General features: G+C 33.4%; 1 protein-coding gene and 1 long non-coding RNA gene across 2 annotated transcripts; one reads left to right on the top strand and one right to left on the bottom strand.

The window, feature by feature from the left end:
• The first annotated feature begins 445 nt into the window (after positions 1–445).
• On the top strand, positions 446–25,191 carry LOC100373909 (2-oxoisovalerate dehydrogenase subunit alpha, mitochondrial-like). Its single transcript, XM_085491852.1, has 9 exons — positions 446–586; positions 5,052–5,312; positions 5,555–5,663; positions 9,588–9,749; positions 13,041–13,185; positions 13,650–13,711; positions 21,635–21,776; positions 22,202–22,373; positions 23,970–25,191. The coding sequence occupies exons 1-9, from the start codon at positions 485–487 to the stop codon at positions 24,147–24,149; spliced, it is 1,335 nt and encodes a 444-aa protein (XP_085347978.1). The 5' UTR covers positions 446–484; the 3' UTR covers positions 24,150–25,191.
• LOC146748226 (uncharacterized) lies at positions 10,982–11,977 on the bottom strand. The gene is made up of 2 exons (XR_014931237.1): positions 11,785–11,977; positions 10,982–11,293 (listed from the first exon to the last, which is right to left on the bottom strand). It is a non-coding gene; the product is annotated as an uncharacterized LOC146748226 (long non-coding RNA).
• Positions 25,192–25,780: the final 589 nt, after the last annotated feature.

Genomic DNA, 25,780 nt, shown 5'->3' with positions numbered 1-25,780 from the left:
TGCTAATAATTGAGCCTTATATATTACTCTGAATTCATGGAAGCATAGATGTTTTTTCATGATGATGTATAATATGTACCGGTATATAAAACATCTACCACGAAAGACGCTCATGCTTTTTATTTCAGTCCATGGAATAGTCTATCGTTGGCCATGGAAGCCTTTTGGTAATACCCATTATCATGAGTCTGCGGGTTTCCCTCATTCATCGGCCATTTCACTGCAATGCATGAAACACATAAACATTTTATAGAAGAAAAAAACATTCAGGTCTTCATGGGGTTGACTGTATTACTCAATTATATTTACAATGGAAATATGAAAAAATAAGTTGCCCTTCAATTCGATATTCCAGCAGCTACAAATATGTGTCCCATTTTTAAAAAAATTATAAACAAGTGGCGGAAACATAAAAACAAAGGTTATATGACGCTGTATATTGGTGGCGCTATTTATTCTTCCTCGTATGTCGACATAGTACATCATGGCGTCCATAAGGCATTTCTGTAGGTTCGCCAGATCGTTGAAACCAAGCTACTATTCGTCAAAACCAATAATACAGTCAACTCGTACATTTTCAGTCACGGTAAGGATTTTAGCTTCATTCACCGTAAAACAAACTCTTGCTTTGTTATTCATGTGAGTTTTAAAACTATTTCAGAGAATGCATGTGCATGGAAATAATAACCCACTTAGGAACCACAAATGTAAGCGTTCTACAAAATTAAATTAATACTTGGCTAGATTGTGTAGTTGTTGCGTTTCAAAACAGACTATATTTTGTTGGCACAGGTCGAGCAGCAATACAACTGTCAAAGTACAAAGAATTATTTAATCTAAACGACGTAGGCCATGCAAGAAGAATAACACTGCCGAGCCTCCACCATATTGGTCCGAGGACCAATCATAATCGTTCTTGTGAACTCCGTAACACATGTACGTAGGTTGGGGGGTCACCTATTTTCTTGGAAATTTACGGGTGTCCGTAGTAGCATTGTCACGTTAAAAAGTATCATTGCTTCTTACTCGTATTATTAATTATTTAGCTAGTAGTAAGTATTCAGCTTACTGTCCGACACAGCACTCAGCTGTAATAGAGATATTTTAAGTTTGTTTATATTTTCTGGTGTGATGACTTTATTCTTGGGGCGGACACCCGGGAATTTGAGGTCTGGGAATTTTCACTGCCTAGCAACCATCACCCGTGTAAACAAAACATGAAAAACTTAGCTAACAGTATTTTGAGCTAGCCCCAACATGTGCAATATATATAGCAATTTGGTTGCTAGCATTACCTAAAGTTAAGTTTAGCTGTTTTCACACTTGCCCTTCGACCAGTGTTCCATGGCTACTCTTGCATAGCTTATAGAAATATATGTACATTGTACAGTGGTTTGCATCAAAGCAACATAGAATGTTCTGCTCTTGCTTGACACTAGTTTTTATACATGGAACTTAATACTTCATTTTATAATTAATTTAATTTTTTTTTTAAATAATTAACATCCTTTAGTGAAATATTGTTTAACATATGAAATATTAGTGACATCAGAGGTACATTACTTGGGGTTTGCAACTACGGTGACATGATACCAAGATCCCCTTACAATCTCGCTCTCGCATAAGCGTTCTAACTCAAAAAAAATGCGAATGCACATGCCCGAGGTAACTAGGATACTGGGATGTCCAGGTAGATCAAAATAGCTGCTCATGACATGGATTACGATAACTATATTTTCTATACATTTTCGAGGTATTACATTTTTTCACTATGAATGTGGTAATACATGTTTTATTGTTTTATTACAAACCGCCTATGTCATGTCAGAAGATCGTAGCATCAGTCTCGCTATCTACGAGATGAGACTTGAATGGGATCTTAATTGGCATGATGTCACCATACAGTACTATGCGCTTGCAAACCCCAAGTAATGTACCGCTGGTGACATATATTATATAATTCAATCTTTGACACACAAAAAATTAAAACAAAATTTAAGTTTTCCATGCAACTTAAGATTTCATGCTTGAATGCAATAAAATCATGCATAGAATGTACTCCGAACAAGGAACTAGCAGCATAAACTGATTTAGGACCTGTTTATTTCTACAATATTTATAAGTTTCATTTTTCATTATTTTGAAAAAAAATCCTGAAATGATTTATTAAATTCGTTAAATATGTGCCCAACAAACAATAGACTGTGAAACGTTTTGAAGTTTCGAACAAACTCCTGGCACTCCTTTCGCGTTAAGCGTCAGACGTATAGAGGACGCCGACCTGCAGCGTCAATGGCAGTTCTGATTTAAAATGGATTTCAGTTTTGTATGCTGTTGATGAGCAATACGAGCTGTGTCATTTCATAACACAAAAACTGATAATTTTCTTATGTCTATGGGCAGGGGACAAAAGGGAGAGGGTATTAAAACAAAAGGGGTAGATTTTCTAGGACACAACAATTGCTATATCATGTTTAACATCTATTTTAGTTGCTATGCATTCTCTTATAATATCTGGGATGGCTGATTTGAATGGTCACCAACTATCAGTGGAGGTGAATACGCAGCCACTCCCAGATCCAAGTGGAAAACAAGTGAATTGAATCACGCAAATGGAAAATAAATTTTGAGGTGTGAAAACATGTGAAAGCATGTGTGTTACTGAATTTACATCTGTAAAGTAAGAATATTTGGGTACATATATTATTCTATATAGAATCTAAACCAAGTTTTATTTGTGCAAATGAATAACAATTATGTGAAGAAAGGTTATTGTGTTATTTTAATAACAAAAAAGAATAAACACTTTAAATTAATGGAATATACTAGCAGCTGCTTCCATTTAGTCACAGCCTTACTATGAAAAATAAGTATTATAAACGATATATGTTTGTGGATAAGGTTTAACAAAGCAAATCATTTTTTAGCTGCTGTGTGCAGAGCACAATATCATACTGATGTGTGGATGTGTTAATTTTTAGCTCTGCTGTCGACTTTGTTGAGCGGAGCCTATCACATGAGTGATTGTCTGTCGTCCATGTCAACTTTTTACTCATTCGAGGACTTCTTGAAAACTACAATTCTTATTGCTTTGCAGATGATACTTTGTTGTACCTTGTTGGGCAGACCTCTTTGAGATTTGTTCATTCCGTGATGATATCTAGTCCTCTCTCAGATTTATTCATTCCGTGATATCTTTAATTCTCTAATTTTGATGAATATGTGATTTTTGGTAAAAAGTGATATTTTCAACTTGTTAAAAACCGCAAGTCTGATTGCTTTGATACTATACATATCCCTCTTTTAGCCAATATATATTTTGTGTTATCCTACCGACACCATAAAAAACCTTGTGAAAATAGAGGGCATTTTTGCCTGATACCTTAAAATACCATAGCCATTTTTGCACATTGTCTCTTTTGGTTTTACATCTCTCGAACTTTAGATTATGGATTATTCTTACAACTTCTTGTATGCATTATATCTATTATGATGTCCTTTATGTATTATACTACTTTTATGAAGTACACGAAAGGTATTTTTCTAGTCATCACTAACAAATCACACAAAGGTTACTACACGGGCAGTACATGTAAATGCAAAATCTGTTGACATCATTTTGAGTTTCAAAATTATTCAGAGTTTAACAGAATTTGATCGTCGCATTTAGGTAATTATATTTTCTCAAATAAAAACCTGAAGCCATATTTTACCATAACATGGTATTTTATGGTCCAATGATTTATTTCCTTTCCCAAGCCATAAAAACCCATATTGTCTGGCAGAATACTTATTCCTTCTGAAACCATGAAGTACCATATTTTGTGGTCCTGAGGTTATGATAAAATAAACGTGTATTCCCCAAACCATATTTTACCATAACATGGTATTTTATGGACCAACGATTTCCTTTCCCAAGCCATAAAAACCCATATTATCTGGCTGAGTACTTATTCCTTCTGAAACCATAAAGTACCATATCTTTAATTATTACTGTAGCCATATAATGCCATAAGATAAATGCCCTACGTTCTGCACAATCTGAACGCATAAAATACATGTACCATATAATTGATTTTAGACTGGAAACACCCCAAGCCATACAAAACCATATTTTGGGGGGTAACATTTTTTTGGACCCCCCAAATTCAAATTCTCAAGTAGCATAGTTACTTGATAAACCAAGTTCACTTTTATCTCTGGTTTCATGATTTATTAACAAAATTCACAGCTGTCATGTTTATCTTAATTTTTATTTTTGTAACCCTCCTCTAATCGTACAATTTAATTTATGTGTCTGAATTTCATGAAATGAGAAGACAATATTCTATTCTAAATGGAAAACCAAGTTTAATGTCAATTTGATTACTTAAAAGGCAGTACTTGACAATTGAAATTGGTTGAAATTACACAAAAAGTCTTGGCTAGTTAGTGTGAAATGTATGCTGGGAAAATAGGTGTCCATTTTTCACATGGTATTTTATGGCGTCGGTAAGAAGAGGGATATCCCTCTACTACAGGTAGACCTCTCTCAGATTTGTTCATTTTCTAATGATACCTTCAGTTCTTTAATTGAAATGTGCATTGCTAAAAGCGGAGCTATCTCAGCCGAAAGGATGCTTGTTTATGGATATCATTGCTAACATCTTAATTAAATAGCACATAGCCTGCTTTTATCTTTCCTGTGGAGGAAGTCCATGATAACTTTCCCAATTATTAATTCTGGTGCCAATTCGTTGGTTCTTATTTAAAACATGTTATAAACATGCACAATTCATTGAAATGAATATTAGCTGTTGAATAAATAAAATAACCAGTAATAATAAGATATGTAAATTGTATGCTTACTAAGTCTAACTACTCTTGGACAGATGGCCACTAACTGCAAAAGAAGATGGATTGTGAAAGTTAAAATGGTGTTCATGATGTTGAATTTGTAAAATGCACCATTACAAAAAAGCAGCCACCTTACTGATTTGCAGTGTCAACGTGATACATGCTGTATTCTGGATAAGTTTATAAATCGCATAATTGTATTGTTCTTCCACTAGAGTTGGCATAGACAGCTATATGAAGAAGAAGAAAAACCCCAGTTTCCAGGAGCTAAGTCTGCCGGATATATGAAGAAATTAGAATTTATCAAACCTAACCAGTATGATGGCATACCCACCTATAGAGTATTGAGTAGAAAGGGAGAGATTCTAGAAGCTGATCAGGATCCAAACTTAGATGAAGATTATGTTGTGAGAATGTACAAAGCTATGACTACAATGAATACAATGGATAAAATACTCTATGAATCACAGAGACAGGTAATGTGCACTTCCAGAATCAATGTTTGCATCATGTGATATCAATTCTTGACGATTGGTCCAGAAATATACTATTTGCTCCTTGAGCATCAAGATATATCATTTTTCTTTCCTAATAAAGCAACACTATATATACTAAATAGAGGTAAGAACTCATTTTGATATGATCTCTGTTTTAACTATATTATTCACACATAAGAAGTATTTATTATCTCTGTTATATATTTTTGATATCAATACAGGGTCGTATTTCATTCTATATGACTAACTTCGGAGAGGAAGGTACACATGTTGGAAGTGCAGCAGCATTGGATGGTGGTGATCTTGTCTTTGGACAATATAGAGAAGCAGGTGGGATAAATTTACTGATTCCAAGTATCTATTCTGCCAACAAAAAAAGCACATAGAAGGAATACTTTGTTGAACCGCTTATGCAAACAGTACAGTTCTCGCGAAAGCTTTGGCTTTTGTGGCATCATTGTCGCCTACTCATGGTTTCATTGTCGCCCCAGCATCGCATCATTGTGGCATCAGCTTCGCGTCATTGAAAATTGAAGCTGTGTTTTCGCCTCGCTTATTTTGTGGCATCATCATGTCCTCAGCTTCGCAGTCTCATGGCATCAACATGGCATCAGCTTCAAAGTATTGTGACATGAATATGACCTCATTATTTGCATGCAGAAGGGCAGTAGACAAAAACATGTACAGAAGTTCGATATGTAATCGATTTGAAATTCAAGGCGAATAAAATAATATGATCAAGAGTAAAATGACATTTTAAAAAGATATCTTGTTTAATTATTTTAGTGTTGCGAGTATTAGGCACCAACAATTTTGCGAAGTACATTACAATCGGCAAGGTGACAAGTTTCATATTGACTGCAAGGAAAATCGTGATAAATTCAAATCACACGATGCAATCGTCGTTCGGATACAACACAATTGGCTATATATGAAGTGAAACTGTTCTTGTTATAAAATTACCCTTTTTTCGCTCATTTTATTTGCTGCTAAGAAAACAGATTCAGATTCCTCATTTCGGTGGTATTATTCCGTGTTTCGTTTAGTTTTAGCCGAGTCCGATCTCATGCCCGGACCACTAAAACATGCAAAACACACGTACGCTGCCTGGTGCGTCGGCGTCGTCGCCAGTCATCTTGATACAAAGTTTCAAAACAAGTGCGTACATTTCCAACATTTGATATAGATGGTTGTGGTGGCGTCGGTCTGGTAAAATTCGACAACAAATTCTCAAAATTAAGTCACGATCAGTGATTTAAGCTCAATCTATACATACTTTAAAAGTATTCTCACAAACATATTTTCGAAACGTGTCCATTTAGTTGTAGCCGTGAATATTTGGTGACCAGCCGATGAACAATTTGAAAATCATGATTCACACGGAAGTCCTTCGATACTGAAAATCATCGACCCCAGTCTGGTTTACCTTATTTCCCAACTTGCAAAACTGATTAGTATCTCAGCCCTGTTTTCTTTTTTTGAACTGAGGTCAAATCCCACCCGTTTGTCAAAACATACCCATGTTTTTCAGTGAATAATTGCAAAGCCTGTCACAGCACAAAAAAAAAACTTTGTGAATCGACGATGGAGATTGGATGGTACGACGACCCTTCAATTTGCGTCAAATATGTTTTGTTACAACATCATTGATTGGCTGAGAGTCACCAGAACGGAGCACAACCTGGGTCACAGAACCATATTTGTCCGTATTATCAACAGGACTTTGCGAGAAAACCACACCCACATTTTCAAATGTCGAAAACTCGTGAATTTTATGAATTCGAATAAAATAAAGCTAGCGATTGGTAAGACTGGTTAATAATATATCCCCCGATGCTCTTTGATTTTTTTTTTTATTTCAAGATGAGAAATGGATACTAGTAGTTGAAGTTCCATCGATTTCAAGGCAACTGTTTCACCGTAACTCTACGCTCTGTTGTAGTTTCGCGAGGTAAAACAACAATACAATAAATAGTACTTGTTTAATTATTTGGTTGTACAGCCCGCAAATTACGGGACATGATCCCCATGAATTACGATAAATAAATGCTGATTGTGTTGAATGACTGACGTCAGGACCAAATTATTGGGACAACGTGACGGTCGGTAGACATTTCAAACAAATGAAATTATTAACGAAAGACAAGATTTTTCTAGGTATTTACGATCATACGGTCATACCAAATATATGCAAAATTGACAAATACACAAAGAGGTGTAATATTAGGTCATTTTTACCTTGCCCGTACCATCAAAGATGGAAGGGAAAGGTATATTAAGGGAAAAATTTTGTCCGGCGTTGTCGTTGTTGTTGTCGTCGTCGTCATTAATAATTGTTATTGTGTGCATAATAACTTTACCAATTCTATTCCAAACTTTATCAAACTTGGTCACCTTATTCATCAGTATAAAGTCTTCCCTGAGTTTGAACAACAGATCTCCTGTATGAAAATATCATGCAAAAATAGAGAAAATCTGATAAAATATTTTGACTGTTTTTACTTGACTGATCACTGGTGATACACATCAAAGGTCACTGATCTCAGTGGAAATATGCATTGTTGTATGTGTTCAATGAAGCAAATGATTTATCTTGTAATAATATTCTTGGTAATGTATCTCAGAATCCCATACTGGGTTTCAAAACCAACTCGTGGAGAGATTGCACAGTCTGATACACATTTGCAAACCTACCAATAAAATCTTTACAGAAAACAAGATGTCAGAAAATCAATATAAGCACTCCTATGAACTGGGTGCCTAACTTTGATCAAGATCTGAAGCTAATAGAAAATCTGTTTAGTTCAAAGTTATCAAATCAAAAACAATACATAAAAAATACATTAAAAGCAAAACATTTCATCCATAATTTAAAAAGAAAATTATTCTAAAATATATGTATTCTGTATTTGACAAACAGTTCATTTGACAAATGAAAACTCACAGGAATATGTTTCAGCTATTAGAACAGAATGATAGAGTTTTTATAATACTAGTTTAAAAACTCACTTCAGAGATTGCAGTGTTAATACAGTAGTCACACAATGAGGCAGTTCATATTTGTCTCAGTGAATCATTCATTTTTGACAGACACCTGTACAAAATACTTGGACTAAAGCCAGCTAAAGTTTTCTGTTATCTTGCATGTTTTATGAATCTATTCACATCTAAATGTAGCACTTTTTTTTTGCAATGAGACATTTGTTTTTATTCTAAAATATCTCAATTACTTTCAATAAAGCTGGAAATTATGTTCCTTAAAATAATTAAACAAATAAGGCACCAATGTTTTTGTAAGATATTTACATCTTTTAAGGACATTCGGTAGACTGATTCCCCACTGTTGGTTCAACCCCGAAACTTGTTTGTATTCAAAATTAATTATGACAATGCATATTTATATTGAAACAAACTATGATAAAGGGAATTATATTATATAACAAAGGGCAAGGTCACCAGAGTTCAACTATGTTTATTTTAGCCTTAGAAATATTTTCTTTCACTCAGTCCATGCGTGGGAATTCTATTTAGCTTCATGGTCCTTCAGCTTGTCTTCTGCTTAGGGGGGAAACAACAATAATTATACAAATCGTAAACTCAACACAATCAGGAAAAGAAACCCAGACAACCATGTTGTACTTCTGTTGAAATACATTTTGTAGCAGTGCGTCACGTCGGAATATTGTCTAAAATAAAATATTCAATTCCAGCCAAATCCAGGTCAAAGGGTCAGATTGCGTGCATATAATTATAGATAGTTGAAACAAAAAGTATTTGAACTTTTGACGGTTGTTCAACATCTATGCACGGTTACTAAACTAGTAACCGTGATCTATGAAAACCAGAAAATTTTTAGGAGTCCGAATTTTTGCACGGTCGAAAATAAAACGAAAATTGACCGGTCAAAAGCAGAAGCGGTCAAGAGGTTTGGGGGGAAATGAGTACAGTACTTCTTTGTTTGATGAAGCAATGCTGATGCCACATTGTCGCCACAATGAGGCCACAATGAAGCAAAGCGATAATCGCCTAACTTTTTAATGTCACGACATTGATGCGATGATGAAGCCATAACAATGCCATAACGATGCGATGTTGAAGCGAAGCTGACGCTGAAGTGAAGCCAAAGCTTTCGCAAGAACTGTACTGTACATCCTGTAAATTGTAGAACTGTTAACATGGATGAAGGAAAAAGATTGACTATTAGTGATATGGTTATATCATTTTTAATCACAAACATTTATATTTTATTACAAGGTGTGTTGATGTGGAGAGGATTCAAATTGGACCAGTTTATGAATCAGTGTTATGGCAATACTTTAGACGTTGGTAAAGGTCGTCAAATGCCTGTACATTATGGATCGCAAGAGTTGAATTTCTATACTATTTCTTCACCACTTGCCACTCAGATGCCCCAAGGTACTGTAATCAGTTGTATTAAGTAAATAATCTAAGTTCATTCTATGATACAGTAGAGATCAATTGATTAATGATTGACTCCCGTGTGCGAAGCACAAAAGGGAGTCTTTGCAGTTACCCTGTCTGTATGTATGTCTGTATGTATGTATGTATGTATGTATGTATGTATGTATGTATGTATGTCACTTTTTTTGTTCCACCGTTATCTCAAGAACCACTAATCAAATTTTGATGAAACTTGGTACATAGATGCTCTGGGATAATGCGCAGAGTTGATTAGGTTTTGGTAAAAATCTATGAATATTAATTACCTAATTTGCATGATAATTAGCTGATTTTTAGCTGTTCCAAGACTGTTCCACTGATATCTGAAGAACCACTCATTGGATTTTGATGAAATTTGGCACATGGATGCTCTGAACTAGTGCGCAGATTTGATTAGTTTTGGGTAAAAATCTATGAATATTAATTACCTAATTTGCATGATAATTAACTGATTTTAAGCTGTTCTATGACTTTTCCACTGATTTTTGAAGAACCACTCATTGGATTTCAATGAAACTTGGCATATGGATGCTCTGAACTAATGCACAGATTTGATTAGTTTTGGGTAAAAATCTGTTAATATTATTAATTACCTAATTTACATAATGATTAATCAATTTTCGGCTTTTCCACTGATATCTCAAGTACTAATCATAACATTTCAATAAAACTTGGTACATAGGTGTCCTATGACACTGCACAGACCTGATGGTTTTTAGGGTAATATCAGTACATATTAATTACCTAATTTGCATAATTAATTAACTTTCAGCTTTTGATATTTCGAGTAGTAATGATCACGTTTCAATGAAACTTGGTACATAGTTACTTGAGGACTGTGCAGAGACCTAATTAGTTTTTTGGTAAATATTTGTGCATATTAATCACCTTATTAGCATAATTAGTTAATTTTCAGCTTTTCACCTGATATCTCAAGTACTAATCATCACATTTCAATGAGACTTGCGACATAGATATTCTAGGACAATGCAGAGACCAATCTGATTAAAATCTGATGTAGTGTACGGGCTTTAATTATTTTGGCTATAAACTTATTTTAATTTTATTTTTTATTACTTTTGTTATTAATGCCTTTTTATTTTATTATTTTACTTTGATTTTGATTTTTTTTATTTCCGCCCTACATACATCTGAGCCGACGCCTACGTAAGTCCCGTTCAAATCTCGCGTAAGTAACAGCCAATCACAGGCCCCCTTTTATAGAGGCTGTCGGTTGCTTACTTTTCAGTGTAGCGATACTCTACGGGCAATCTTTCTGTACATTATATTTTGCCCACTTGAATAAACCATTAATAGAAAATTGCTAGTATATTTTTATTTACAAAAGAAATTCCACAGCATTTTCCAATTTTTGTCATTACATTGAATATTGTGTTCACTTCCAACAAATGTGTACACTTCCTGATACATCTTCGCCAGCCAAGGTTCGTTTATTCAGTCATCGCTTCAATTTTACATCAAACACTGAGCATAATTATCTAGAATGGAAGCAAAAAAATAAGTAAATCGTAATGATTAGAACACTGTAAACAGCTATAGTAAACAATGCAAATTTTAAATTGTATAACGGTCACCGGCCCACGGCATCGACGCAGAAAATTGGAGCAATAAAATATTTCCTGATCAATTGCGATGTATTCCAAATAAAAAATATGTTATTCCAGTCCAAATCAGCTCAATTACTTTAATAAAGAGTTATTGTATAATGTACAAAATGTTGATACATTTTGATGAATATTTACAGCTACGGCTTCAATACCGTAGACGGTTTTGACCCGATCGTCAACAAAAAAAAACCCGTCTCCAGGGCAAGCGACTGGAAAAAGACACCGGTGTTCGGTCGAACCGGTGGAAACAAACGTCACTCCCAGAATAACTACGCAAAGTAACGATCTAAACTCGAACCATTCGAGCCACAATATAAACATAAAAAAATGACTTTCGTTGCATTTGACAATGATAAACTTACCGAAAAGCCATGTTCTTCTCGGTCCTAACGTCGGTATAATCCGCCATTTTATGTTTGAGTGTGTTTGCCACCTGACTCTGCCCAGTGACGTCATCATGTGCGCTATAGAAGAAGGTCTGTGATTCGTTGACTAAAATCGTCGACAGTGGGTCTCGTTGAAATCTCGTTACATAGGCATCGGCTCAGATGTATGTAGGGCGGAATTTTAAAAAAAATCACAAAATCAAAATCAAAGTAAAATAATAAAATAAAAAGGCATTAATAACAAAAGTAATAAAACATAAAATTAAAATAAGTTTATAGCCAAAATAATTAAAGCCCGTACACTACATCAGATTTTAATCAGATTGTGCAGAGACCTGATTAATTTTGAGATAAAAAATTGTGCCTATTAATTACCTAATTTGCATAATTAGTTAATTTTTTGCTGTTCTATGGCTGTTGCACTGATGTCTAAAAACCACTCATTGGATTTCAGTGAAACTTTTAAATAGTACCCATCACATTTCAATGAACCTAAGACTATGCACCATATTAGTTTTTGGTAAATATTTATGCTTCTTAATCACCTAATTAACATAATAAATTAATACTAATATCTCAAGTATGGATCATCACATTTGAATAAAACTTGGTATATAAATGCTTTAGGACAATAGACAGCCTGATTAATTTTGGGTTAAAATCTGTTCATATTAATTCTCTAATTAGCATAATAATTAATATTTTTTTGGTTCTAATCACATTCCAATGAAACTTGGTACATTGTGCAGACCTTATTAGTTTTACACCTAAATCTGTTCATAATTAGTTTTCAGCTATTCCATCAATATCTCAAGTATAAGTAATTTTGAATTAATTTTTAATGTGTCTCCAAAACTCTCAGCACACGGGAGTTCTTTCTAAGCTTTCTTTGATTTACATTGATAGCAAAAATTCTGATTCTCAATCAGTTTCTTAACTTTTTGAGTGCCATTATTTTTAAGCAACATTGTGCACATTTTTATGTATTTTATGTTAAAGTTCAAAGGTTAACAATACCATCTAATTTTAACAATGATCTATATTCAGTCTGATAAATACAAGAATAGTCAGTAAGACATATTCAATATTAGGTTGTAAATAATATTACGGCCATAATGGTATACTTTTGTTGGGTGAATTCAAACTTGTGTGCTTTTTACAGCTCCAAAATATTCAGAAAAACAATCATGGTGTATATTACAAAAATGTGCGACACCATTTTGTTTTTTTAGCATCGGGTGCTGCCTATGCATTGAAAAGAGCTGGTAAAGATTTATGTGTAGTGTGTTATTTTGGTGATGGTGCCGCCAGTGAAGGTGATGCCCATGCAGCACTCAATTTTGCTGCAACTTTAGATGTACCTGTCATATTTTTTTGGTGAGTACTAAAATAAAATTATGTGCTTGATTATTATGGATTCAAAATGGCTGACTGGCAAACATTTGATTTTATTGTCAAGTGTCCTTACACATTCTTTGCGTTTTGGTTTAAATTACATACAAAATTAACGTACCGGTAGTTATGTATAAATGCCAATATTTTTCGTTTTGATGTCACTATATTTTTCTTGGCATCCTTTTCTTTTTTTATGTCTTCAAATGTCAATTCAGGCAAATACAAATAGGTAATATGTCATTAACATTGACAACACACTGTTTGAATGTGTGTGCATATGACTTGGTCGAAATTATTATGATTTTTTTTAGCATGTACCGATATATATATATATATATGTCTTCGATGCTGCAACCAGTCAGATGCAGAGGTATATTCAATATTTGTATTCTGGTAAATTGTGCCACACTTCTCTGAAATTTCACCATTTTTAACACACTTTTCAGTCGAAATAATGGTTATGCAATCTCCACGCCAACCCATGAACAGTATCGAGGAGATGGAATAGGTAGGTAATCAACGACTCTTCAATGAGGTCTGAATGTCCACTGTACATTAAGTAATTGTGACTCATTTGTTCATATCATTGTACATTAAGTAAATGTGACACTCATTTGTCCAGTTCATTGCATATTGAGTAAATGTGATACTCATTTGTTTAATTAATTGCTCATTAAGCAATTGTGACTCAGTTGTTTAATTCATTGCTCATTAAGCAATTGTGACTCATTTGTTTAATTCATTGCTCATTAAGTAATTGTGATACTCATTTGATTAATTCATTGCTCATTAAGCAATTGTGACTCAGTTGTTTAATTCATTGCTCATTAAGCAATTGTGACTCATTTGTTTAATTCATTGCTCATTAAGTAACTGTGATATTCATTTGTTCAATTCATTATACATTAAGTAATTGTGATACTCATTTGTTCAGTTCATTGCATATTATGTAATTATGATACTCATTTGTTCAGTTCATTGCACATTAAGTAATTGTGATACTCATTTGTTCAGTTCATTGCACATTAAGTAATTGTGATACTCATTTGTTTAATTCGTTGCTCATTAAGTAACTGTGATACTCATTTGTTCAGTTCATTGCACATTAAGTAATTGTGATACTCGTTTGTTCTGTTCATTGTACATTAAGTAATTGTGATACTCATTTGTTCAGTTCATTGCACATTAAGTAATTGTGATACTCATTTGTTCAGTTCATTGCACATTAAGTAATTGTGATACTCATTTGTTCAGTTCATTGCACATTAAGTAATTGTGATACTCATTTGTTCAGTTCATTGCTCATTAAGCAATTGTGACTCATTTGTTTAATTCATTGCTCATTATGTAACTGTGATATTCATTTGTTCAGTTCATTGCATATTATGTAATTGTGATACTCATTTGTTCTGTTCATTGTACATTAAGTAATAGTGATACTCATTTGTTCAGTTCATTGCTCATTAAGGTAGCGAGAGGGGGAAAAACTAGAAAAAAAAACTTTTTTCTAAAAATCCCGGATTATGCAATCTTATATTGTGTACTTTCTTTATCTTTGGTCCGAATTTACAGTGCGCGATGCATTTGTTGAGTAATTTCAATTTATTCCCGGAAACTTAGTTGTAGGTGAACATGTCCTTCCTGCATTTACATATCATGTTGAGTGACGGACTGAAGACAAAGGATTTAATTTGCATACTGATTTGTTGACCATCCAGCTTTATTATATCCTGTGTAATCTATAAGAAGTGTCCGTTACGCGATCGAAGCACAGATAAACATTACGCTATCGTATTCAAGCTTTTCTCGGTGTTTTAATAACCTAGTATGGCCGCCGACAAATGTCCGACACCGTTAAAAGATATCTAAATGAAAATGACCTGGGCTCATATTACAGTCAGCCCACAGAGTGGAATCAAAATTGTAACTCCGTGACTGACATTTTTCCTGCGTCAAAAAAGAGTGGACATTCTTTTGATGTGAATCGTAAGCCGGTGATCGCGGCTCGTGGCATTGGAAAGGGTAGTCGCACAATGCGTAAATTTAGTAGCTATATGGGATTACCGACTTCTCTATTATATCTGGAACCACATTCAGAGAAAACACTCGGAAAGTTTTAGACGTTGCTAAAAGACTATTAGAACAAGAATTTCAAGATGCCGCCGATGAAATAAGAAAACTCAAAACAGAATTGGCGGAGATAGTCGAGAGTGGTGACACCGATAAAAAAAACAGTGGATATAGCGGTTTCTGTCGACGGGTCAAGCTGGGTGGTCCGAAGTATTTAAACTATTTTCTTGACTTTCCGTAGACACCTGACTGCTATCCTTTTTAATGATTTAAATGCGCCCATGTTTATGTTTGCGTAATTATTACGAATGCAACACATTATCAAGTCAGTAATATTGAAATATTCACAGACCCAATACCCCGGGTCAGTGCCCTAACAATAGTAAAAGATAAAATGAATTTTGCGTAGTTATCATGAAAGCTATACATTACGAAGTTGAAATATTCAGGGCTGGTACAATATTGTAACAAATTTGCGTAATTAGAAAAGCAGTGCACCAAGTAAACGATGTTGATATATTCAAAGTACAGAGTTGCATACAAGTTGCGTAATTACAGTACCATCGGTTATAAGTTTACTAGATCGACGCGCGGACCACGAAAGAAAAAGGTTGCCAAGGCAACGCGCCAGTTCAGTGCGTGAATTGGGGTCAAACTTCGGTCAACACACACTTGATGTCAGCATCGCCGCACAGCAAGTTTCGCAAAGAAGTACTTGAAGTTCAATTGCACCCCAAAATGATGTCACTGTTCACTCAGTTAACGCATCGTGTGTTGTGTCATGTCATGTCCATGATGCACCCCGTTTCGACTTTGGCTTGCTTTTCCTTCTTAGTGCATGTTCTTGTTTACGTAAAATGCGACCTCTCACCAACGTATTAAAACACTTTGAATTTATACTTTGAATGATTATATTTGGTCAACGCGAAACATTATTTTTTCTAAACATTTTCTGAGACCATTTTTATCAGCGCAGGGTTATTTTTTCAGACAAGATGGGCTTCGTAATATCTGCCATAACATCGCCCGGGCGATCTTTTGGTCCAAATTTTTCTAAAAAAAAAATCGAATCCTCCATAAGATCGCCCGGGCGGGGTATCGGCCAAATCAGGTAGTGCTGACTTAGAGCTAACTGATTATAACAAATCCGATAACGGTACACTCTCCATAGGCTGAGAGTAATGCAAACATATCTGTACTTGAATGCATGTATATCCCGTAAGTAAATATATGCTGTCACGAAGGCCCGCCCTATGTTTAGAGAACCGATTGTACTGTTGACGCTGTTCAACATAACAAAGGGACTTGAATAAATTAATTGCGCGGTCGCCATCTTGCTCAAGTTAGCACCCACTTTCGAAGAAACTGCTAAGTTTTGTCACGTTTTAGAAAACAACCAACCAATTTTTCACGATCTAACATTCCACACATATCAGATACTTGTATATTTATCGAAGTATGATCGAAATGGTCGACATTTTGTCATTAATTAGCTGTTTATCTGTGGCCAAATTCGAAAAAAACATTTTATTGAGTTTTACGGAAACCAATTTTTGACTATCATAACTATTGAAGATGTCATCTTTCAACACTTTTCTTTACGCTAACGATGTATAAATTACACAATCTACTCGTCACAAAATGGGCTAAAATATGATGTCTCATGGACGTTTATGTGAGCCGTTGACGTTGAGTTACGGCCTTGGGAACAGGAAGACGTTCGTAAAATTTAGTCCATAAAGTTCAACAGGCTTTATCTCCAGAACTATGGGGCACATAAAAATTTCGAGACGCATTCTCAAAGATCATTATCTTATAAAGCAACAGTGAAAAGATCAGAAACATAGAAAAAAGGAACACCGAGAAACGGCCAATCCCGCAAAAAAACTCTCCGTTTAGGAGGTTAACGGGAACGATCGTAACTTAATCCCCTGAGCAAATATCAAGACGAAACATATATGATCGTACTCTGCTATATCTCAGCTTTCTGAAAACATATACATTGCCATAACTGCATGCTTAGTAACTGGTGAGGAAAGTCCTAAACTCCATTAAACTATAAATTATGTTTCCCCTCTCGCTACCTTAAGCAATTGTGACTCATTTGTTTAATTCATTGCTCATTAAGTAACTGATATTCATTTGTTCAGTTCATTGTACATTATGTAATTGTGATACTCGTTTGTTCTGTTCATTGTACATTAAGTAATAGTGATACTCATTTGTTCAGTTCATTGCTCATTAAGCAATTGTGACTCATTTGTTTAATTCATTGCTCATTAAGTAACTGATATTCATTTGTTCAGTTCATTGTACATTATGTAATTGTGATACTCGTTTGTTCTGTTCATTGTACATTAAGTAATTGTGATACTCATTTGTTCAGTTCATTGCACATTAATTGTGATACTCATTTGTTCAGTTCATTGAACATTAATTGCGATACTCATTTGTTCAGTTCATTGCTCATTAAGCAATTGTGACTCATTTGTTTAATTCATTGCTCATTAAGTAACTGATATTCATTTGTTCAGTTCATTGTACATTATGTAATTGTGATACTCGTTTGTTCTGTTCATTGTACATTAAGTAATAGTGATACTCATTTGTTCAGTTCATTGCTCATTAAGCAATTGTGACTCATTTGTTTAATTCATTGCTCATTAAGTAACTGATATTCATTTGTTCAGTTCATTGTACATTATATAATTGTGATACTCGTTTGTTCTGTTCATTGTACATTAAGTAATTGTGATACTCATTTGTTCAGTTCATTGCACATTAATTGTGATACTCATTTGTTCAGTTCATCGAACATTAATTGCGATACTCATTTGTTCAGTTCATTGCACATTAAGTAATTGTGATACTCATTTGTTCGGTTCATTGCACATTAATTGTGATACTCATTTGTTCAGTTCATTGCATATTATGTAATTGTGATACTCATTTGTTCTGTTCATTGCACATTAAGTAATTGCAATACTCAATTGTTCAGTTCATTGCATATTATGTAATTGTGATACTCATTTGTTCAGTTCATTGCATATTATGTAATTGTGATACTCATTTGTTCAGTTCATTGCACATTAAGTAATTGTGATACTCATTTGTTAAGTTCATTGCACATTAAGGAATTGCGATACTCATTTGTTCAGTTCATTGCATATTATGTAATTGTGATACTCATTTGTTCTGTTCATTGCACATTAAGTAATTGCGATACTCGTTTGTTCAGTTCATTGCATATTATGTAATTGTGATACTCATTTGTTCTGTTCATTGCACATTAAGTAATTGTGATACTCATTTGTTCAGTTCATTGCATATTATGTAATTGTCATACTCATTTGTTCAGTTCATTGCATATTATGTAATTGTCATACTCATTTGTTCAGTTCATTGCACAATAAGTAATTGTGATACTCATTTGTTTGGTTCATTGCACATTAATTGTGATACTCATTTGTTCAGTTCATTGCATATTATGTAATTGTGATACTCATTTGTTCTGTTCATTGTACATTAAGTAATTGTGATACTCATTTGTTCAGTTCATTGCACATTAAGTAATTGTGATACTCATTTGTTCTGTTCATTGCACATTAAGTAATTGCAATACTCATTTGTTCAGTTCATTGCATATTATGTAATTGTGATACTCATTTGTTCAGTTCATTGCATATTATGTAATTGTGATACTCATTTGTTCAGTTCATTGCACATTAAGTAATTGTGATACTCATTTGTTAAGTTCATTGCACATTAAGGAATTGCGATACTCATTTGTTCAGTTCATTGCATATTATGTAATTGTGATACTCATTTGTTCTGTTCATTGCACATTAAGTAATTGCGATACTCGTTTGTTCAGTTCATTGCATATTATGTAATTGTGATACTCATTTGTTCTGTTCATTGCACATTAAGTAATTGTGATACTCATTTGTTCAGTTCATTGCATATTATGTAATTGTCATACTCATTTGTTCAGTTCATTGCATATTATGTAATTGTGATACTCATTTGTTCAGTTCATTGCACATTAAGTAATTGTGATACTCATTTGTTCGGTTCATTGCACATTAATTGTGATACTCATTTGTTCAGTTCATTGCATATTATGTAATTGTGATACTCATTTGTTCTGTTCATTGTACATTAAGTAATTGTGATACTCATTTGTTCAGTTCATTGCACATTAAGTAATTGTGATACTCATTTGTTCAGTTCATTGCACATTAAGTAATTGTGATACTCATTTGTTCAGTTCATTGCACATTAAGTAATTGTGATACTCATTTGTTCAGTTCATTGCTCATTAAGCAATTGTGACTCATTTGTTTAATTCATTGCTCATTATGTAACTGTGATATTCATTTGTTCAGTTCATTGCATATTATGTAATTGTGATACTCATTTGTTCTGTTCATTGTACATTAAGTAATAGTGATACTCATTTGTTCAGTTCATTGCTCATTAAGCAATTGTGACTCATTTGTTTAATTCATTGCTCATTAAGTAACTGATATTCATTTGTTCAGTTCATTGTACATTATGTAATTGTGATACTCGTTTGTTCTGTTCATTGTACATTAAGTAATTGTGATACTCATTTGTTCAGTTCATTGCACATTAATTGTGATACTCATTTGTTCAGTTCATTGAACATTAATTATGATACTCATTTGTTCAGTTCATTGCACATTAAGTAATTGTGATACTCATTTGTTCTGTTCATTGCACATTAAGTAATTGTGATACTCATTTGTTCAGTTCATTGCATATTATGTAATTGTGATACTCATTTGTTCAGTTAATTGTACATTAAGTAATTGTGATACTCATTTGTTCTGTTCATTGCACATTAAGTAATTGTGATACTCATTTGTTCAGTTCATTGCATATTATGTAATTGTGCTACTCATTTGTTCGGTTCATTGCACATTAATTGTGATACTCATTTGTTCAGTTCATTGCATATTATGTAATTGTGATACTCATTTGTTCAGTTAATTGTACATTAAGTAATTGTGATACTCATTTGTTCTGTTCATTGCACATTAAGTAATTGTGATACTCATTTGTTCAGTTCATTGCATATTATGTAATTGTGCTACTCATTTGTTCGGTTCATTGCACATTAATTGTGATACTCATTTGTTCAGTTCATTGCATATTATGTAATTGTGATACTCATTTGTTCTGTTCATTGCACATTAAGTAATTGCGATACTCATTTGTTCAGTTCATTGCACATTAAGTAATTGTGATACTCATTTGTTCAGTTCATTGCATATTATGTAATTGTGCTACTCATTTGTTCGGTTCATTGCACATTAATTGTGATACTCATTTGTTCAGTTCATTGCATATTATGTAATTGTGATACTCATTTGTTCAGTTAATTGTACATTAAGTAATTGTGATACTCATTTGTTCTGTTCATTGCACATTAAGTAATTGTGATACTCATTTGTTCAGTTCATTGCATATTATGTAATTGTGCTACTCATTTGTTCGGTTCATTGCACATTAATTGTGATACTCATTTGTTCAGTTCATTGCATATTATGTAATTGTGATACTCATTTGTTCTGTTCATTGCACATTAAGTAATTGCGATACTCATTTGTTCAGTTCATTGCATATTATGTAATTGTGATACTCATTTGTTCTGTTCATTGCATATTATGTAATTGTGATACTCATTTGTTCAGTTCATTGCACATTAAGTAATTGTGATACTCATTTGTTCAGTTCATTGCATATTATGTAATTGTGATACTCATTTGTTCAGTTCATTGCATATTATGTAATTGTGATACTCATTTGTTCAGTTCATTGCATATTATGTAATTGTGATACTCATTTGTTCAGTTCATTGCACATTAAGTAATTGTGATACTCATTTGTTCTGTTCATTGCACATTATGTAATTGTGATACTCATTTGTTCAGTTCATTGCACATTAAGTAATTGTGCTACTCATTTGTTCAGTTCATTGCACATTAAGTAATTGTGATACTCATTTGTTCTGTTCATTGTACATTAAGTAATTGTGATACTCATTTGTTCAGTTCATTGCATATTATGTAATTGTGATACTCATTTGTTCAGTTCATTGCATATTAAGTAATTGTGATACTCATTTGTTTAATTCATTGCATATTATGTAATTGTGATACTCATTTGTCCAGTTCATTGCACATTAAGTAATTGTGATACTCATTTGTTCAGTTCATTGCTCATTAAGTAATAGTGATACTCATTTGTTCTGTTCATTGCACATTAAGTAATTGTGATTCTCATTTGTTTAATTCATTGCATATTGAGTAATTTCAATACTTATTTGTTTTAGCATCTCGGGGTCATGGTTATGGTATATATTCAGTGCGGGTAGATGGAAACGATGTTTTTGCTGTATATAATGCTACTAAGGCTGCAAGAAATATTGCCATTAAGGAAAGCCGACCAGTGCTGATAGAGGCAATGACATACAGGTGGGTGGTTACAACATCTGTGGATTAAATGGTATACCTGTTACATACTTCATGTATTATGTGACAATAGGATGTTACTCAATAGGGAGTTGATATGGTGGTGCACAATGAGGTGTTCCACCATCTGCAAAACAGGGTGTTGCACACACTGCATATCTGGATGGTAATTATAAACAAATTGCTCTTGTCTCAAGTAACATGCACTGAAATGCCAATTTTTAAAAGTAGTGGAAGCCAGAGATCCAATTTTTCCTTTTTTAATTTTGTTTGTAGGTTACCATTGCCTACACATTACTTAAGCTAACACTATTGTAGCATTGTATTCCTTTTTAAATTCTTTGATACATATGTTATTTTGGGCAATAGTAATACTGTAAAGAGTGCATGACCAGAATTACCAATTAACAATGTATTTATTTGATTAGAATCGGTCATCACAGCACCAGTGATGATTCATCAGCTTATCGATCAGTAGATGAAGTTCACTACTGGGACAAACAAGATCACCCAATCAGCAGGCTTAGAAATTATATGATGTCCCAGGATTGGTGGGATGCAGATAAAGAAAAGGCATGGATGGTAGAAACAAGAGAAAATGTAAGTCTGTGTGAAACAAGGATATATGTTTTGTGCTGTTTATTTGTATATAGGGGATTAGTTGACTGGCGGCCATTTTGTTTTGAAAAATCAGGTATTTTGATATATCCAGAATCAGATCTCAGGCATGAGTTGGCTAATTTACTTTAAACTCGGTGGAAGAAACAACCATTGTGGGTAGATAGATGCATGTCACCTTGATTTGTGAATTCGAATGGTGGCCATATTTCTGTTCCTGACATACATTTATATCTTGTACATGCTTTGAGCAATTCACTTCAAACTTTAGACCTAGATTATACATGGCACACAAATTCTCATACCACCAATCCACCTACATAGGTATCAGTGTTCATAACCTAAAAAATAATCATAATCAAGCATTTCTCGGTTGTTTACAGATGGATTTTGTTCAAACTTGGTATATACATTAGACATTATGGGACCTTGATGCAAACAATTTTATTTTTAAAATTGGATTCAAAATGGCTGACTGACGGCCATTTTGTTTTGCTTCTAGACCCATATCTCTGACTTGCTTTGACTGATTATGTTCAAATTTTTAATATTCATTCTACATCATGTCATAGATATACAGATATATTGGTTTGACGATCCTATTCAAAATGGCCGAACAGTGGCCATTTTTATGCTAAAAAAATCATCAAATATCAAGCATTCTTGGCATTTATGGATGGATTTCGTTCAAACTTGGTACATACATTAGACATTAGGGTTTCTGATGCACGTCATTTTATTTTTCAGATCGAATTCAAAATGGCTGACTAGCAGTCATTTTGTTTTAATGAATGGGCTTCTAGACCCATATCTCTGACTTGCTTTGACTGATTATGTTCAAATTTTCAATATTCGTTATACATCATGTTATATATATACATGTATTCAAAATGGCTGATTTTGTTTGAATTAATGCTGTTCCAGAGCAATATCTCCCAATATGGACAAGTACTTGTTTGACGATCAGATACAAATGTCAATCATTTTAATGTTACATTAAACAATTATCATAATCATATTCCTGATATGGTTATATTCCAGCTATATTACTATAAACAAAACTATATATCTTAAATTTGATAACTAACTGGGACTGTGCCATGCATGGCTTGTTAATGAATATTTTTGTAATTTTTTGTAAAAAAAAATGTTATTTTCGAGATCCTACTCCAATTCTTTAGATACTTGGTACCGGAGGGTATACATGTACCATGAATTGTTAATATGTATGTGCACTTGTGATCCAATTCAAGATGGCAGCTTTTTAAAGCTAAAATGCATCAAAATTACACAATTTAATCAGACATTGTGGCATGAGGATTTGTGTCATTTTTCGTACTTGTTTCTAAATAGCAGCAACCGTCTCTAGTTTGTATCTTGTCTGTTATATGAGTGTCACAGTCAGAATAAATAATTAATAAAGACATAAATACCATGTACAGACTATTAAAGAAAGGAATGGTTCACATTTTAATCAGATGAAAGTACTTTATTACCATGTTGGCCGTATGTGCCTCTGAGAGTTTAGGCTTCAATCAATGCATGCATATAATATTAATTTGTATAATTTTGATTTAGGTGATGCAGGCATTCCAGAAAGCTGAAAAATCTCTGAAACCCAGTCCCACGGAGCTATTTGCTGATGTTTATGATGAGATGCCCAAGAGATTACAGCAACAACATGAAGAAATGAAACGTCATGTGGAACAGTACAAGGAATATTACCCAAGTGAAATCTATGAGCCTTTCAGATCATAATCGAAATAATGTGCTCTTAAAGCTCAGTTTGCTGTGTAAAATTAAGCAGGCTACAATGTATGGCCTTGTGTGACTTCCCATACTTATGTGTGGGTGGGAAAGGGAAGGAGTACAAATAATCATTTCTACTAAGTGAAAAAATTGCATATTGAAGTGAAGATTATAACAAAGTCCACTTTTTAAGTTAACATTAATATATTTAGAGCCGTCGCGAAACATTAAACTCATACAAATTCTCATTGAAAAACTGAATGATTTTGTTCACATTTCTTGAGCATGAATGTGGAACACATGTCCACATGCAGCTAGACAACTTGTAAAATTCACAATTACTGCAACAGACTTACCATATTGCAAGACAGTACATTTAAACTGCATATTTTTCACTACAATATCAGAGTATATAAATTATACACATTCTATATATTCAGCATTATGCCGTAAAACCTTGCTTTAACCCACTGTATACAGCCATAGATTTCATTCATATGGCCACGACAATAACTTGCATAATATATTTATATAATTGTACAAAGATGCACTTAGTGGGAGTGGCATCCACATGGGAAATAAGTATAATGAATTGTTAGCTGAGGCTTTTACTATAAAAAGGTTTATGTCGATATACTGTTAAGTGCATGTTCTCATGTGGTTCTTGCACCAAATAACTTTGTGTTGTGTAATCCTATTTTGAACAATTCACAATAAAGTTTTGAAAGCTTGTGGAATTGTGATTCTGGTTGGGACATGTTTGTAAAACTACATGGGAGTTCAGATTTTAAAACAACTATCATGCTTGATGTAACTTACCATATCGTATATTTTATCTTGTAACAAACTACCAAGATTGTGATAACAAATGTAGACAGAAAAATCACCAAGAGTATATGAAATGTATAGTGATATTTATTTTGAGGAATTTTAACTACAGTCCCATAGACGGGTCGTATAATCGATTGATCAAGTTGTTTCATTGACATTCATGGTGATTAAAATATTGCTTCTTTTCCTGATCTATTTAACAATAAAATCTTCAAATCGATGTTTGAATTTGGTTTATACTATGTCTGCTATCAAATAGAGAATTTCTAACATTCTACCAGATGATTTCCATATTTTGAAATTTCCTGCTAATTATGAAATTTGACCAATTTTAGTCAATACATTACTTTTCATAGTACATGAGTGGTATGGGTGTATACTCAATATTTTAGGGTAATTAGTCTCATAATTAACGAGTGGCTACTGGTACATTGGTGAAATATAACCATAAATTTTTGGTTCAATATTTTGATTGCTAATTATTAAATGCCACATATCACAAATTTAGTCAATACATGTACGTTTCATACCACACAAATTTTAAAGGTGCATACTCATTATATTAAATAAAATGTTTTGACTTATCAGGTGTATGATGGGAAGAGGAGAAAACTGTCATAATTATGATTTCCATATTTTGAAATTGTGTGTGAATTATTAAATGTCACCTATCACAAATACATGTAGTAGTTAATACATGTATGTTTCATACTACATGAGCGGTATAGATGCAACCCTCAGCAGTTTCAACAAAACATGAGGAATAGTGTATTGTATATACACTTTCAGGGGGAGTGAATACATTTGTT

Source organism: Saccoglossus kowalevskii, chromosome 2, assembly GCF_978046115.1.
Source record: "Saccoglossus kowalevskii chromosome 2, keSacKowa6.1, whole genome shotgun sequence".
Lineage (NCBI taxonomy): Eukaryota > Metazoa > Hemichordata > Enteropneusta > Harrimaniidae > Saccoglossus > Saccoglossus kowalevskii.
The sequence above is the reverse complement of the archived record's forward strand: the minus strand, read 5'-3'. Positions and strand labels throughout refer to the sequence as shown.